The sequence below is a fragment of the Ptychodera flava genome, chromosome 20 (assembly GCF_041260155.1).
Source record: "Ptychodera flava strain L36383 chromosome 20, AS_Pfla_20210202, whole genome shotgun sequence".
In the NCBI taxonomy this organism is placed as follows: Eukaryota; Metazoa; Hemichordata; class Enteropneusta; family Ptychoderidae; genus Ptychodera; species Ptychodera flava.
The window spans coordinates 33,590,810-33,608,216 of NC_091947.1; the positions used below are offsets into that span (position 1 = coordinate 33,590,810).

A 17,407-nucleotide genomic window follows, 5' to 3' on the forward strand; every position below is an offset into this window, starting at 1 on the left:
ATGCTGAGGTGGATCTCTTGGTTGAGTCCGGTCATCAAAGCGTTTGTATACATCCATCCGGAGATGCAAAGTTGTTTTTAGTCGTCTGTAAACTGATGGTTTTTGGTCATGTCAGTCTGCTCACGTCCATTGGCAAACTTTTCTTGGAGGTGCCATAACCGCTTTCGAAGTTGGTACAAGAACATTAAACCATAATGTGTAGTAGATGTGCATGTCGATTTGTCGCACGATCGATCCAATATAGTCGCCTTGCTGCCATTTTGTTTCAAATTTTCCATATAGCATTAACTTGACATTCCTTGACATTTCTTTCAAAGTTGGTAATACTCGTGTTTAATATCTCAATTTTATCAGGGAGGGAGAACAAGTTTAACAGAATGCCAATCTTCACAGTTTTATAGCTAGCACTATTGGACAAATAGGTCACGGGGACTCTGGGAAGGGTTTGTCAAGAGGGACTCTACATTTCTCATTCCAGTCAGCACTAACAGTCATTGCAGTAATTTGAACTTTGCCAGAGAGAGATTGATGAATCATTAATATGTACAGACACAGGTAAGTCAAACGACTTATACATCTACAAAGATACTGCCGTCTGGATAAATCGAAGTAAGACCTAGGCCAGTGTCACCCGGGTAACTTTCCTGAATGAATATAGTATTTCGTGTAGGGAATGAACAAATATATTTACCGGCAAAGTTAGCAAAATACTGGTGATCAAATGTACACCATAATTTCCCACCCTTTACATGTAACATTTCCGAAGAAACTGCAACTTATTGAAAATACAGTAACAAAAAAAAATACAATATTGAAACATCAGTTTGCATATATATGTTGCACTTTTCAATGTCATTCTCATATGTAGTGACATGCAACTTCTGTACTCCAGCCATAGGGTTCTCGAGCTCCGATGATGATGATAATTAAATATTTGAAAATGGAGAAAAATAAAAATATATTGGACTCTGTAAATTTGTTGTTGTTGTTTTTATTATTGTTGTTGTTGTTGATAGTATTTGCAGAAAAGAACAAAGTATGCGCTGCGAAATTCAATACAGCTTTACTATACTATGCGCTGCAAAATTCAATACAGCCTAACTATCCATATCCCCACATGTGCGTTGCAGCCTAACTATACTATGCGTTGCAAATTCAATACAGCCTAACTATTTTTTTTTTTTTTTATTTATTTATTTAGCACAAATAACCAAATAACCAAATTAATAAGAAAATAGTACAGAACTATACATGTGCGTTGTAGCCTAACTATACATGTGCGTTGCAAATTCAATACAGCTAGGCTGTATTGAATTTGCAACGCACATGTATAGTTAGGCTACAACGCACATGTATAGTTAGGCTGTATTGAATTTGCAACGCATAGTATAGTTAGGCTGCAACGCACATGTATAGTTAGGCTGTATTGATTTTGCAGCGCATGTGTATAGTATACTATAAAGGCTGTATTGATTTTTGCAGTGCATGTGTATAGTTTGGCTGTATTGAATTTGCAACCCACACTTTGTTCTTTTCATCAAATACTATCAACAACAACAATAACAACAACAACAACTTTACTGACTTCGATTATATTTTTATTTTCCTTCATTTTTAATGTTTAATCATCATCATCGTCACCATCTGATCATCATCATCGGAGCCTGAATTCCCTATGCTCCAGCTTAGATAACGAACAAACAAATTGAAAAATATCGCATATGGATGAAATATGCCAACGTTGGTGATTGGTACCTAACAGCACATTTATTCAAATTACTAAATATCATTAGGCCTAACACTTCATTGATATCAAATTATCAAACCCAACATTTTGGGAGGAACAGTATTAAAAGAAAAGCGTCAATTTCACCCCTTGTATCATGTGTATGAATATTTGCAACACCTATCAAAAGATTGAACGTCAAATACACCCATCACGGGCGGTCGATGGTACTGGGTTAGCCTCTGCAGACGACATGGAGGACAGAAAACGCACAATAGGGTTTGTCATTGCCTGCTGACTGACTATTCCAAGGTGATTTTTAAACATATTAAATTATGCAACAAACTATAAGCTTCATTACAAGGGTAGCCAACCCACCTGTTACCAAGCACATTTTACTTTCAAAGTGGATGAAGTCAGGGAACGAATTCCCTTGCAGATGTAAACCTAACTTTTGCAGCAAGCCTCTATTAACTTCGGATCATCTCGATCCTACAAGACTTTGAGGTATGTGTCTAGTTCCTGCAGTATTCTCTGAGGAGGTAGTGAATCATATTTCGGGACATATTTATTTACACCAAAATTATTGACGATTTTACGGCGAAATGTCGGTACACTCGGTTATCTAGCATGAACATAACACCTGTGCCTTTCTAATATGCAAATAACCTGTGGTTTGGTACCAAAATATGAAGATATCAATGACAGACGCATAATTGCGTATTGTAATGCTCGCACGTGTGTACCAGTTCATGTGCACTCTCTTTGTACTTTTAATATCACAATGCGCAGCGTTGCCGTCCGAGGTTTGCCGTAGTTTTATGCTAATTGTCGTCATTTGAAAGTAATTTGGTAAGAGAAGCGGTTCTTGATAAAGCAATCGTGTGCCAAAATGTCATTCCGACAAAAGCATTGGAGTAGTTCGCATAGACTAGTTGTGAAATGTGAAAAGGGCCTGGTTTCAGACAAAAATACAACAGCATAGAGCTTATGTGAATGACGAGATGAATACATACCGACTGCAAAAGTCATGTTAACTGTGTCTGGTATTTCGTAGGATCTGTCGATTACAAAGGAACTCCATAGATTTTTACATATGCACATTAAGAGTTTTGCTGACTAAGGAGGTGAGGTTAATCTTTGGTGGCAAAAAGGAAGGCAGACCATGACCACAAGTTCTGTGCATTGGGTCATTATACTCAGTGATCAATCAATTGTGTCAATTAGAATGTGATATTCGGGTAAACCCTGATCAGCGAGTATACCGTCTTACAGAAACACAAGAGATCAGTTGCTGTTTTTTTGTCTTTGTTTAAGAAACATTTGAATTATCTTAAGCATTTATCACGCGCAAAATGTTAACCCGGTGAACGTCATGGTATGAATATTAATAGGCCTAATATGACAGTCCATTGGTGCTCTCACTACGTGTACATACACGTGGTTTCCATATGGGCCTTCAAAAATTGCCGTGTCTCCAAGCTTCTCTGCCCCCTCCCCCGACATCATTGAAAACCCAGAATAAGTAGAAAGTAAATTTTCATCAGCGAGAATAGTTTCTTGCATATGCCGTAGGTTAATGGAAATGACTTTCACGAATATATTGTGGCATCATCACCTATTGTGACATCATCAATCCCTGCACGCGTACAACAGGTTCGTCTTCCAAGGTAAATTGTTTCGGTCAATTTTCCAGAAAAATGATACTGGACAAATTCTAAGTTCTCATTAAAGTAAATCTCTCGTCTTCACAAACTTGCGCATCTAATTATTGCTACATATAACGACAGAATTATATAAGATATAAACATTTGCCATTCCATTATTGTTATGAGTAATATGCTAAACTTTGATGAATCTCAAATATGTGAACAAGTTGAATGACTTAGAGCAAAGGTTTCAATTAAAAGATCTGATTTTCTCAATCGAGCTGAACATTTTACGATCCGGTCCGAAAACAATTGTTTGTTTGTCCTCTTGGGTATACTGCAAAAATGATTATGTGACGCGTATTGTTATTTTCGATTTTTCTTTTTTTGTTTTGGTTGTTTTGGGGTTTTCGTTTTCAGCTGAAAAGATCTAGCTACCGATGCAAAACAACAAAATGGGAATGCATACACGCACAGGTAATTGTGACACACAGTGAGATATTACGGGATGAGTTCACTTGCTATACTGTACATTTTCCAACAGGCTCAGCACACTGTCAGTTAAAGTATTGTATGTGCCTCGAAATTATTTTGCTCAAACTTTCCTCAAAGAAACTTTCAACCACTCTTTTCGGAAATCATCAATGAAAATCGGGGGTTACCGTGCAAATTTTGGTATTATGGAAAAAATACCTCAAATTTACCAATGTTTAAATTTCAAAATCGAAATTTCGATTTTCAGAAAAATAAGATGGTTAAAACTGTATGCTTTGTTTCTCCTTTTCGTACTCGTCTATCAAGACTGGCTACATAACGCCTAACTGTGGGTCCATAGCTGTGGTGTTTTCAGACGGGATTCCTGCCTTTTACGGGCTGGTTTTGACTTTTACGGCAGGGTTAAAATCGCAAAAGTCAAAACCAGACCGTAAAAGGCAGGAATCCTGTTTAAAAACACCCCAGCTACGGACCCACAGCTACATAAAGCCTTGTTAACGTTTATTCGAACAATATTACTATTGTGTGAAGATAAGAATGGACAGTGAAATTGATCTAATGTTATCACACTTGTGTAATTGGTTTGTAAAGTTGTTTCAAAACTTGCCTTAGAAGTTGCACTGACTTGTTATAATTGCGGTGAAAATCAGAGAGCTTTTATGGACCCCTAATAAACACACACCATGGGAGTACACTTCGCGGTGCACTTCACATATGCAGAATCATATTACATTCCGTACCGCTGCCCTGAGTGTCACAGCCACAGCATTGGCAAGTCATCCTCAGAAATGAAGACGGGCACTATCCGTGTTTGGGAATAGTACGAGAACTTGACTTTGAACATATTCTCGGCCATGGCCACTACTGAAATACAAGTGTGTGTTCACTTGTAGGAAACATTTATCCCACACATAGACACTAATCAGTTCCTACCGGCCGACAGGTTTTATTGCTTTACTTCAGCAATTACAGCTGAAGCCTGCTGTGAACAACACTATCATCCGTCTGTTCTTTGGCCTCAAGTTAATTACAAGTACTGATACTGCAGCAAGTTTTGGAATAACTTTACAAACCAATTACACAAGTGTGATAACATTTAGATCAATTTCACTGTCCATTCTTATCTTCACACGACCATAAGGTCACGGTAGAATGTGCCTCGGGGATAAATATTTAGACTTGCGCAATACTGTTTGAAGTTTACCACTTCTAGGGGCTTTTTTGTTCTCTTTGGTCTTATAGAGATCTTATGTTTTCTTAAACGATTTGATAGTTGTCTCAAGTGAAATAAATTGCTGTGGAACACACTGCAAGTGTTATGTATTTCAAAACGTAACTTGAAATCATCACTCTGTGCGGGATTTAAAAACTGACTAATGCACACAGAGGTTAGTGGGTTGACAATTCATAACAAACTACAGGTATTTCTAATTTTTTCAATTTCAAGATGTCTTGGTCTCCATCCACGAAGGCGTAGTTCAAATTGATTTTCATTATGTGACCGCCTTGGACATCGGCTCCAAACATAATGACAGATTGTATAGATCTTGTTTCAGGTGATTTCTATCCCCGTACGGGCTTGTATGGGATTACGCTATTTAACTGTCTAAAATATCTTACTCATATTTACATTTGTTGATCGATTATTTTGCCAGGAAATCATCGAGAAATCAGGAGGCTGTGGGAGAACGGAGAAGGGTGTCTCTGCAGGTCGAATCTTAGGGTAATTGTTAGACTGGACCCCAGTCGCCTGGCTTTTCTCGGCACCTGAGTTACTGGCTGGCCAAGGCGTTCACCCCACGATCTGCACAACAGCATACCACTTAGCGCGAGTCTGCTGATGTAATTTATTCTGTTTTGATATTTAATATGACCACAGAGTTGGAGCAAGTCAAGGTAATTGTCTTCCTCTAAGTAATTTACAGTTGGCATTTTTACATTTCTGAGATTTTACATTTTCTAACCATAATAAGCTCAGTAGAAGCTATTTTAGATATAAAACAAAAGATCCCTGTGTGTTTACAAATGCATCTTCGCTTGCCAAGCCAAGGTCTCTTGTTCGGGCAGCCGGATGCTCCCGTTAGTGGGAAGTAACGGACCCGTGCTAGCGGACGATGCCACAAATGTCTTCATTCGCCTCATCACTAGTCAGTCAATGCAATTAAAGGGGTTACCCCTTTCCGTCAAATATCGGAAATAATTTCTGCACATTCCAGTTCCAAAAGTTTGCGTTCTGTTGCACAATAAGCTGCCCCGTACAATTTCCAAGCAGCGCTGAAATGTTGTAAAAGCGAAATATATCGCCATATTTTGTTAAAATTTTAATGCACCATCCTTGTTGCAACAAAGGATTTGCAGGCTGACGCTTAATAATGGCAGTATGTGTTGGTGTTTGTCCTTTGTCACGTGTTGTGTTGATGGGACCTGTCGGGAGAGAAAAGACCAACATGAGGTACATATCCCGTAGAGGAGTGAACACAAAGACCAGATCCTAATAAAGAAATTCTGAATATGAAAGGCGTGCTAACGTATGGACAGGGACAATGGCATGAGACGAGGAAAAAATGACTTTTGAATCCAAATATTAAGCTGTAACTGATACCATTAACAGTCATGGCAATTTGAAAAAGATTGTACCATCCTCCAGATGTCTAAATCAAAATCTATTTCGTGTAACAACATAATTAAAATTTGGGGATTAAAAAGCCCGCTTTCTACCGTGCAGTGTCTGCTCTACAAAATTGGTTGATGTTAAATCAGGAAAAACCGTCTTGCGTTGAAAAGACTCTTTGAATATAGTATAGAGAAACTTGTTGTTGTTAGTGCGGCGTCCATCAGTCGATCTCGCTTGTTGAGGTTGCATGCTATACAACAATACGGTCACCCTATCATAGCATACCGCATTTTAATATAGATGTCAGTTAATCGGTTGTAATGACAAGCGCGAGTATTCTTTTGACGTCTGAAACACTTTCATTTGATTGTAAAATAGAAAGAACACCCTCTCCGTACAGAAAAGAAGGCCATATTGACAGTCGATCCCATGATGCTTTGGTATTACCGGGCATCCAAGCGCAAAATTAATAATAGCGTTAAAGCACGGAGGTAATAACGCAGAATGATTGACGCACCAGACTACAAATAAAAACCAATTAAAGAGCAAATAATTGGCAAATAGTTTTTCCGGGAAACCGAGCAGATTGGAAATCTGTTTTCTCTGGAAGGTAAATATCAATTGGTGGTAAAAAACATGGGGATGGTTGAGGCAGATTGGAACTCTGTTCATGTAGATGGTATTTGCTTTATAAAGATGATGATGTATGTGTATGGACACAGGCGGTATCCATTCAAATTTCCACAGAGGCACTGATGGTTTTATTCCAGCAAAGGGAATCACTCAGAATAACTGTAAACAATTAACTTTCAGAAAAAGAGCATTAACACACAGGTGATAAAGTTGTGATTTGTGATTAAGTTCGCATACCGTTGTCGACCAGAGTAGATTTAATCCATGGATCCAATGAACCGAGAGAATTTGAAACTTTCGCATCCTCTCCTTCCACAGTTATCCTTCTATCCATACCTGGTGCCAATGTACCCATTTCACATCCCGATGCCGTCACATCAACACGCCAGAGCCGAGTTCTTAGGTCGGCGGAAGTCGTCGTTTACCATTGAAGCGATTCTTGGACGTGAGAACATGGAAAGATCTGAAGTTCCTTCGATGGGACCAGGCAATGGATTCATATCGTCTTCGCCGGGAACAAGAGATCTTTGCCGTCATAGATTATCGATGGCGTGCACAGTGACACCTGCCCCACAAAGGCTCAGAAATTTACCAAACTTCAACTCGGAGTTTGCCAGGACGGTAGGAAACGCAATGTCTGTATTTTCGAAGAAACTTCATGATACCAAGACAGGAGTTTATTTACAAGGTGAGTGTACTGTGAAACGTGGAACTGCATGCTTCACCGAATAAATGGATAATCTTAAGGGTAGTTGTCTCTACGGTAAATAACGAGTCAGAGTAAACGCTGACGTGAACGTTGTCAGTTCACAACTAACTTGCCGATTCGATTCCGCGGATGTGAAACACGAAACCTGCTACCCCGGCTTCGGAGATTCTTTCGAAAATTTATAATTATTTTTCAGTTCGTAGTTCAACTTACTTACAAAACATTACGAAAGAGAATAGTGGTTTCAACGAATTCCAATTCAAATCAATATTTTGATCCCCAGAAGGTAAAATAGTGCCTGTACACGGATGGGTTTTCTGAATGATGAAGTGTCCAAAATACATCATCGAAAGCTGAAGCGAGTATGAATGTAGCGTCGAATTGAAGTCATCCAACAGTAATTCACTTGCTACAGTAACAATTCTCACACTCTGGTTGTTTTTCCCCTTTACATGTAAGTCGCTCCGATTCGCTGAATTATGCGACCTCTCAAAGAGAATTTCCTAAGTCGTATTTTAACATAAGCATGAAATTTTGGACGAAGCGCGGTTTGCATTTTCTCATTACATAACAAGTAATCTGGATGATTTCAGATTATCAAAGTTATACAAGCACAAATAGACGTACAATCAGAGCATAAATTCACAGATTACGATCAGGAGCACCCACTTTCCCGTTTTGCTTTTGATGTTGTCAAGATTTCCTCAATTAAAGCTTGATGAGATTATAAACATTCAATTCTACACAAATGACGAAAGGATTTATAGATAGAAAGATTTTCTAGAATTATGAAGAATTGGGGCTCTCAACGATACATGATAATAGGCCTACATCTGAGCAGTGTTTATTATAATCGTATTACCAGGCACCTTATAAATCGTTGGAATTTGGCGAAAACATGATTTATTTCGTTTTGTCTTCTAATTCATCAACATGAGGTGCCAAGTTGTGCAGTTCCTCTGTTGTAGTCTGCAACTAATAAAGTATTTGCACGAGCGATTTGTCGTAAGATTAAAACCAACCTAATGATTGCACCGGGAAAATGTATCATAAAAATCAAGCGATATGAAAATGCTGTATCATTAAGATACTTAACAAGTAAAACAATGATTTGGTTCAGGTCATTTCTTTGTCGATTGTATAAAAATCTAAACCGGCCTTCATTATCAGTGTGTTTTCACAGCAGACATTTGAATACAGCAATGGTGGAATGTAAATTTTGTTTTTTGGTGTAGTGGTCTGATAGAACCAACGTCTCACTTTGTAACTACGATGAGAAATCATGAAAAAAAAGATAAAATATGGAAGATTGTTGAGAAAACGCTACAGACTGTGGCTCTCCATTTTACGTTATCTGGTCTGAGGCAGACGAACCGGGCAACGTTTTTATATGCTTGATTGTAGAACGCATAATTTCGTACGATCATAGGTTTACTTAAATAATAAAGTGTATGATGGGTAAAATTACTGAAGTATGTTTAATGTGGGATTAACACAGAATGGTTTAAATGCGCTAATTACTATGGAAACAAATCATCTATCAACGACGTCAGCAGATTCTAAAAAGAAAAATACTGTTGAAGTCAAAAACACCTGTTAAATGTACCGTATCGACGACAGGTCCAATGCAATACAAATTCAAAAGATGGTAGAATCGAGTACAAGTTTTGCCCATATCAAATAAGCTTTATCTGGTTATTGTTGGTTTGAAACGTAAGTTTCAATTATAATAAAGACTGAAGACTATGTGTGTGAATTTTGGCCCAACAGAAAAAAACAATTTGAGTTTTCATCAAAATTGTGAGTATTGAACGTTTTTATCCGAATACAAACAAAAGTCTCTTGACCATTCTTCCAATTATAACAATTTATTATGTAAATACATGATGACTTGATAGATTTCTGAGATATAGCTCAAATAAACAAACCAATAAATATCATTTAAGTAAAATGAAGCCGAAATGGAGACTTACAATTGGTTTTACTGCCATGGTCTATGACCCCAACGATAAGTCTGCTGACAGGTTGTGATAGTATTTTATTGATTTATGAAAATTCTTTGCCGACATTTTGCGGCCGTTTTGGCAGCCGTTGTTGTTTGTTCAGCCGTTGCCATCATATTCCGATCAAAACTAAGCCTACTTCATTAAAAAGAAGAGAAAACACGGCAAACACTCAGGCTATGCAAACTTGCCGTCGTGTGTCAGATACACGGAGTGCATCAATGCATCGGATTTAGATTGCAAAAGCACGTCGACTTCTTCAGACCATGGATGTAAAAAGTTTTTTACATCCATGTTCAGATCAAACATTAAATCGTCAAACAAAAGAAGAAAATTGTCCACAGCGAGTGAAGATAGTCGACTTTCCAATAACCCTCTTCTCTCATCTTGAAATCAGTCAGCTATATTTGTTTCTTATCCAAGTAGTTTTACCCTCAAAATTATAAATCATATCTCGTTCTGATCACTTCCGCTTGTGTTCAGCAGTCAAATAGCGTTATTGTATTTTTGAATAATGTTCCCTTATCGAATAGAAAACTATAAGCTGCTTTCTTCCTAATGGCAATAAAGTCATTGAGTAAACAGAAAACAATGGGTATTAGCGAAAAAGCAGCCGTTTGCCCTGTTTAAATATGAACCAAGCAAAGTGCAATTGGGTAAGTTGACCAGGATAGTCGGCAAATCTAACTACGTCATCCCTTTCATAAAGAACGTGTGGGTCTTCTCGATGTATCGGCTTTCACACTGTGAGATATTACATCAACACTGGCTGCCTATCGTATTTTCACTGTAGGAAAAGATTTTTCCTACTGTAAAAGTAATACGATGTTGTTATTTTCAAAGTACTTTTTCCCAAGTTTAACCGTGAATCAACTCAAGAATATGTGAACTCATGTCTTTTCGAATTTGAAGAAATTTTAACACGCTGGCTCTTATTTCGCACTCATATCAATTCGTATCATTGGTTTCTTACTGTCCAGTAGAATTGACAACACAAGAATTATTACTTGAAAGAAGGCAAAACTTTGAGGTTTTGTAAAGATGCTGGTGCACAATCATACAATGTCAGACCTCAAGTAATGTTATAATGAAACGCATAAGAGTACTTCATATACGTGGTTATCACTGGTCGATGTGTCATCTTGAATGTCTTTCTCTTAGAAATGGAAAAAGTAGTCTTTGCGTCGAAGCGTTTAGAGTAAACATGCAAACTTTGTTTTATCTTTCATTATAAAAGTTTATATTGTCATATTGATACCAGCTCCATTTCACATTTATTCATATTAGCGACAAACCGGAAGAAGGGGATTCCGAACAACGGATGGAAGAAACCCAAACCAAAGCGAGTACGTACAATATTCACAGCGGAACAGCTAGAGAGATTGGAGAATGAGTTTGCCAAACAGCAATATATGGTTGGTAACGAACGTTACTACCTTGCTGCAGCTCTAAACTTGACCCAGGCTCAGGTCAAAGTTTGGTTCCAGAACCGTCGAATTAAATGGAGAAAACACATTCTTGAACAACGTCAGAGAAAATTAGCCGAAATAAAGGCTAAACAAATCACCGATCACGACGACGACGATGACGGACCAGACGGATTCAGATTTGGTGAAATGGCGGAAAATGTTACTGTAACACCCTGAATAGGGACACTTTCAGTTAGAATAACCAAACGATGAAAAAGCTACACGATATGAAAGTTAAATTGAAACTATGACCATTGTAACAGAGTTCATAGGTATTGGCTTTAAAAGACAGTTCAGAACAAATTGAAGGTTTTGGCAATAGAGCTATGTACTTTTTACTGTGTTCAGAGTAGATAATGTAACGAGTGACGTACGTGAATCTTCTAAGTTGCAAAGTGGACTTTAGAGAATCTCGTATTATCTTCGTAGATATGAAATAACACCGGTGTATCTAAGGTTTCAGTAATGACTTTCGCATAGTTTGCGATAAAACGTCAGAGGAACGTAAAAAGAATTCTTAGTTGTATCATTGTTGGATTAACAGTATTAACAAGTACAAGTGGAACATCTTCCCTTATCGCAATAAATATATGAGTCGGTTTGAAACATGTGTTCGGATACCGTCTGTTCACCTATTGATTTTGAACATCAGTCTGAATCTAACCAATCACAACGAATTCTGGTCAGATACGTGTGGTTTAAAGGTGCATTTGCCTATCAGAATGGTTTGCTAGTCACTCAGTTCAGTGCTATGTACTGAATACGATCTCCGTCAATCGTTTATAGGCGCAGCCTTGTTTTCGTCCGACAGTTGGTTGATGCAACCTGTGTGGAAAATTTCCGATAAAGTTAGATGTGTGTTTCACATATGATAATATTAGGCCTTACGGTGTGTTTTTCTCATGTGTTACACCAGTGTCCATGATGACAGGCATTGAACTGTTGGACAGTGCAAAACATACCGCAGGCACGTAAACACACAGACACAGACACAGACAAACACAAACACAGGCTGTCGAACTGAGGGACACACAGACTACTCATGAGATCAATGCCCTGTCAAACATATATTTATATTAGTGGATTACACATTAAAGGCTTGGTATATCATGCATTTAATCCCCCAAAACGATGTCTTCCGCCCGTCGCCTTCAATGGTAGCTGATTGAAAATAAAGTGTGAATGAGGTGCATCCCATACAAGTAGTCTCGAGATGCAGCATTTGCGCGAAAACCACGTTCACGTTTCTATGTATAATTTTTTTTTTATGTTTGATCTTTCAATATATTTATGGTATTGAGATCTACAGTATAAAACGGGCCAGATGTGTTTTTTTCCCCTCATTTTAGGCTACGTTCATAAACACCTTTGGTAGGGAGGGGACATTCTAAAATATTTCCTATGATTTTTTGAATTTCCCCTAAAAACTCAAAAACAATTTCAAGTATCCTCCTTCCAACTCAAAATAATTTTGGAAACCAACCTTACCAAATATGAATGATATCTCTTCAGTCCATAGAGGCAGTGGCGCGCGGCACATTTCAATTTTTTGCTCATTACAAAACACCTGTCTTAAAGCAAAACTATTCAATGGACAAACTTAGAAACTGGGTGACTTTCCTCACGTGTTGAAAACACTATACTTAATGAATGCGTGCAAAAAACGATGTTAAGTGTGGTATTTAAATGCAAGACTCTCTGAAATATTGTATATAGCCGGAAGAGAGACGGAAAGGCGGCCGCAGGGAAGGGGATATTCTAGAACGCGCAAAAAGACGACAGTGTCGTCTGCGACTGAGACGAATGATGATAGCTGAAGAACTTTTCGATTTCTTTTGCCAGAAATTTGGATTAGATATGTTACAAAATACATATTGACCGGCCATATTCGGGTAATATCGTACGTTTATTTTCCCCTCGAGCCTGAGAGTTGCCTAAAACAGTCTGTTTCACTGTTTTGAGAGACTCTCAGGCCCCCGAGCAACAGACGTATGCCGTTACCCTGATGGCCAGTGAATATGTGTATTCTTCTCCACTTCAATGATTCTGTCTTCCAGTGCGGATGTACAAAAGAGGGTCCTACATGTCCTTTCAAAATTATCAGTCTGAGATACTAAGTTAGTTTTGGTTATTCAAGTCATCATATTAGAAATGTCATTGTTCAGCAATGTAATGGGTCTTGCGTTAAAATCAACGGGAATTCCCTTTTAAATATTATGAGGGAAGCCGTTGACTTTCTCTTCAGATATGTTTTCTGTTGAAATGGCACTTATATTTAAATAATGACACACTACAATTATGTTAGGGCCTACTTGGCGAAACGGTTGGGATGGCACCCTACTTTGCAAATTGTATATCCGAAAATCGGATGAGAAATAGACAAATCACTGATTTTCAGACAGGACTATCCCATCTAGGAGGTTGTTGCCGAGAGGGAAATCAGACACTTGATGCGTCGGTTACCTCATGTAACTCCCCCTTCCGTCAGCGAAAGATTGGAGTTTGCGTCGTGCAGTCAACAGGCTGCCCCTTACCCCTTGTCCGATATTTTGCGCGTTTGCATTTAATATCGCCTCGGAATCCTTGTACACCTCTGTGAGGTCACATTGGTTTGGTTAGGTTGTCAAGGCATTTCGGGTTTCTTTGGAGCGTGCGGTGCGTCTATGACCGGTATTATCGATGGCATCTAAAGTTTACTCAGTTTTACAGAATACGTGTTCTACCCACGCACGAGCCTAGTCGAACTTCTACAAGAGCAAAACAAACCCAGCTTATCAGCACAGATATACATCAACACATTTTATCGGTTTCATTGAAGCATGGATCATGATATCATAAAGGATGTTCACTTGTTCCAACGTTTGAAAGTTTTGGAGATACTTCGATGACAGCCTTGTTGTAGACATCCAGCCCCTTACTCTGATTGTCGAGACAACTTGTTTCGCTTCTTTAACTAGACATTTCCGACACCAAACATTCATTGTCGAACTGAGAACTGAGTGGACCAATAATTTTCTGTAAGTCCACAAGAATAAAAACAATATCCTATAAACCAGAAAAATGTGTGTTCTCAATTTTGTGTCAACGTCATCATTATTGATTTGAGACAAGATAAATCTACTTTGTATGGCAATGTAATTATTATTGCTTACTTACCGGTTACGTACTTCGTTGGTACTGGTAGATGAAGTCATCGAAGAAAGCGTCATTCCTCTGAAAAAATCTCTCAGCGATTTTCGGCGAGGGCGCACTCGCTCGGACACGTCCACGAATCGATGGCATTGTGACATACTCGAAAAAACTGCGGAAACGGGGCGGAAACGCTGTTGAAATATTGTAAAGATGTGCAGATCACGTAAAGGACATTCGACACAAAGCAAATATTCTGCGATTGTGAATGTGTCGGTAAATAGAACGTATCGCAGCAATGACATCCTCGTCCAATAAAACTTTCGATTTAATAAACCTATGTAAACGTGATGTAAAATTTTGCGAGGAACGAGGCCTCGAATCTCGGAACTTTCTGGACGCCAGAGAACCTTCGGCAACTCTATCGTTCGAATCTGCAAGTCCGGTTCGAACAATGCAGAGCCGTATACATGACTTTTGGGCCGGATGTATCAATATTGTTTTGAAGCAAGGATGCAATAAGAGCCAAAATTATTTATTTTTATGGATTTTGGATTTGAGGTTCTCTCCTACGCTCTCCATTGTGCGTTTATTACTAAACATTGACGCTGACTACAGAACTCTGTTTTTGCCCTCAGTTGCAGGATGCGGTTAGCTCCTGACAGTTGACGAGTGTTACATAGGTTATCGGTGCATTAGGGAAGAACCATTTGGTTTCTAGCGAGAGTGGAGGAGATGGGTATGTCAGCAATTGTTTTCACTTTGACAACAATTTTTGATATTGCAACATTCAGCAATAAGGCACCTATCACTTTTGAGAAAGTTGAACAATATGAAGATCCAATTTTCTCAAATTAGTTCAAATCGCGTTTGTATTTTCATTTTTAGGAAACACTTGTTTGTTCTTCTATAGGACAATCGGCACAAAGGGAATATTCTACGATTGTGATTGTGTTGATAAAAAGACCATATCGCAGCTTTGACATCCTCGTTCAATGCGACAGTTAAATCATTCAACCAGGTAGTCTACTAGCTTAATGTATATGATAAATAAATAAATAAATAATGGCGAGGAACGAGGCCTCAAATCTCGAAATTTCTTGACGTCATAGAAACTTCTGGACGCTTTCCACCGAATCTACGAGGCCAGTTCGAGAGTCATATACGTGACTCTCGGGCTGAACATTATCAAACGTTCAGATCACCACAAACGCGGTAACACCACAGATCTCGCATATATTTGAATTAAGATGCAATAAAGTTTCAAAGTGTGTTATATGATTTGCGTTGACATAGAATTTTAGACTTCGCAATTCGAGAGTGTTATCGACATCAGTAGGAAAGTATCACTGTGCCGCAATAGCTTGCATGTTGGTCACTAAATAGCATCGAGAGTAACATGTACTGCTACCTACAGAAAATCCGAAAATTTCTCTTTTTAAATTTTAAATACTGCAGCATATAGTTTGATCTATGGTTTCAAACATGTCATAAAGTGACAATTTTACCATAAATCAGTCCCATGCTTCTTAATTAAATAGAAGGCAGAGAATTTTAGCTAACACATTCGAAAAATGACGAGTTATCATATTTTCAACAATAATTTTCCCTTTAATTGGAGATGTTAACGTAAATAACACCGAAGAGTGCTTAATAAGAGTGTATAGCCACTGATTCAGAATTTAGTTAATTCTGGCGTGTCTTCGTTTTGAACATTATATGTACTGTACAAAACAAGAAGCCTGTGATAACTTCCGTCCAAATAAGCCAATTGTGGTCGGCTTGATTATAGTTCGTGCAAAAACCAGCTGGAAGTTGGATATCAAACTTAGCAGTAGTAGGAGGGGTATGCCAAAGTCTTGGCTTTGAAGAGTTGGTTTAGCTAATCTACAAGAATATCGAGCATTGGACACTGCTTGGGCCTCTCGACCGTGGTGTCCATAAAGCACAGGGAGCTCTTCCTCCTTGTTTATTTTTGTTTGTGTTTGTTTGTGTTTATGTGTTTGTGTTTGTTTATTTGTTATAAAATAACAGTGAAAAGCTATTTGTTTATATTTGTCAATAAAGAGCAGTTTATTTATTTATTTATTTATTCATTTATTTGTCAGTTTATATGCATTTGCGATGGTTAGGGTAAGAGTAAGGGTTAAGTTAGGGTTAGGGTTAGGGTTAGACGATAGTCTCTCCCTTTACATTATCAGAATTTCCTACTTGTTTATTTTTGTCTGTGTTTGTTTGTCTGTATGTGTTTGTGTTTGTTTATACATTATTTGTCATAAAATATCAGTGAAAAGCTGTTTTTTTATATTTGTCAATAAGGAGCATTTTATTTATTTATTTTTTTTAATTATTTGTTTGTTTGTTTATATGTATTTCCGATGGTTAGGGTAAGGCTTAGGCTTAAGTTAGGGTTAGGGTTAGGTTTTGACGTAAGTCTCTTCCTCTATATTACCAGACCTTCCTCTTTGTCTTTAAATGGCTGTGTTTGTTTTTTTTAAATATGTTTGTGTTTGTTTATTTCTTATTTTTAAAAAATAACAGTGAAAAGCTGTTTGTTTATCTTTGTCAATAATGAGCAGTTTATTTATTTGTCTATTTGTTTGTTTGTTTGTTTATATGTATTTCGTAGGGTTAGGGTTAGGGTTTGGGTTAAGTTCGAGTTAGGTTTAGGATTAGGGTTAGGCTTAAGTTAGGGTTAGGGTAAGGCTTAATATGGTTAGGGTTAGGCTTAAGTTAGGGTTAGGGTTAGACCATAGTTTCTCCCTTTATATTATCAGAATTTCCTATTTTTTATTTTTGTGTTTGTTTGTTTGTGTGTATGTGTATGTGTTTGTTTTTTATTATTCGTCATAAAATAACAGTGAAAAGCTGTTTGTTTATATTTGTCAATAAGGAGCAGTTTATTGATTTATCTATATTTGATTATTTGTTTGTTTGTTTATATGTATTTCCGATGGTTAGGGTTAGGCTTAGGCTTAAG

The 17,407-nt window shown here is 37.8% G+C and overlaps 1 protein-coding gene across 2 annotated transcripts; it reads left to right on the plus strand.

The window, feature by feature from the left end:
• Window positions 1-2,000: 2,000 nt before the first annotated feature.
• Window positions 2,001-11,992, plus strand: LOC139119658 (homeobox protein EMX1-like). 2 transcript variants are annotated; one of them, XM_070683486.1, is made up of 4 exons: window positions 2,001-2,233; window positions 5,526-5,766; window positions 7,436-7,805; window positions 11,117-11,992. In XM_070683486.1, the coding sequence occupies exons 2-4, from the start codon at window positions 5,740-5,742 to the stop codon at window positions 11,473-11,475; spliced, it is 756 nt and encodes a 251-aa protein (XP_070539587.1). In that variant the 5' UTR covers window positions 2,001-2,233; window positions 5,526-5,739; the 3' UTR covers window positions 11,476-11,992. The 2 variants fall into 2 exon arrangements, with proteins under 2 accessions (XP_070539587.1, XP_070539586.1); XM_070683485.1 differs by lacking the exons at window positions 2,001-2,233; window positions 5,526-5,766 and having other exon boundaries at window positions 7,379-7,805.
• The last annotated feature ends 5,415 nt before the right edge of the window (window positions 11,993-17,407 follow it).

Coding starts and splice junctions, on each gene's coding strand:
- LOC139119658 (XM_070683485.1), top strand. CDS start 7,382: ATGGATCCAATGAACCGAGAGAATTTGAAACTTTCGCATCCTCTCCTT. Junction 7,806..11,116: donor GACAGGAGTTTATTTACAAG/GTGAGTGTACTG, acceptor TATTCATATTAG/CGACAAACCGGAAGAAGGGG.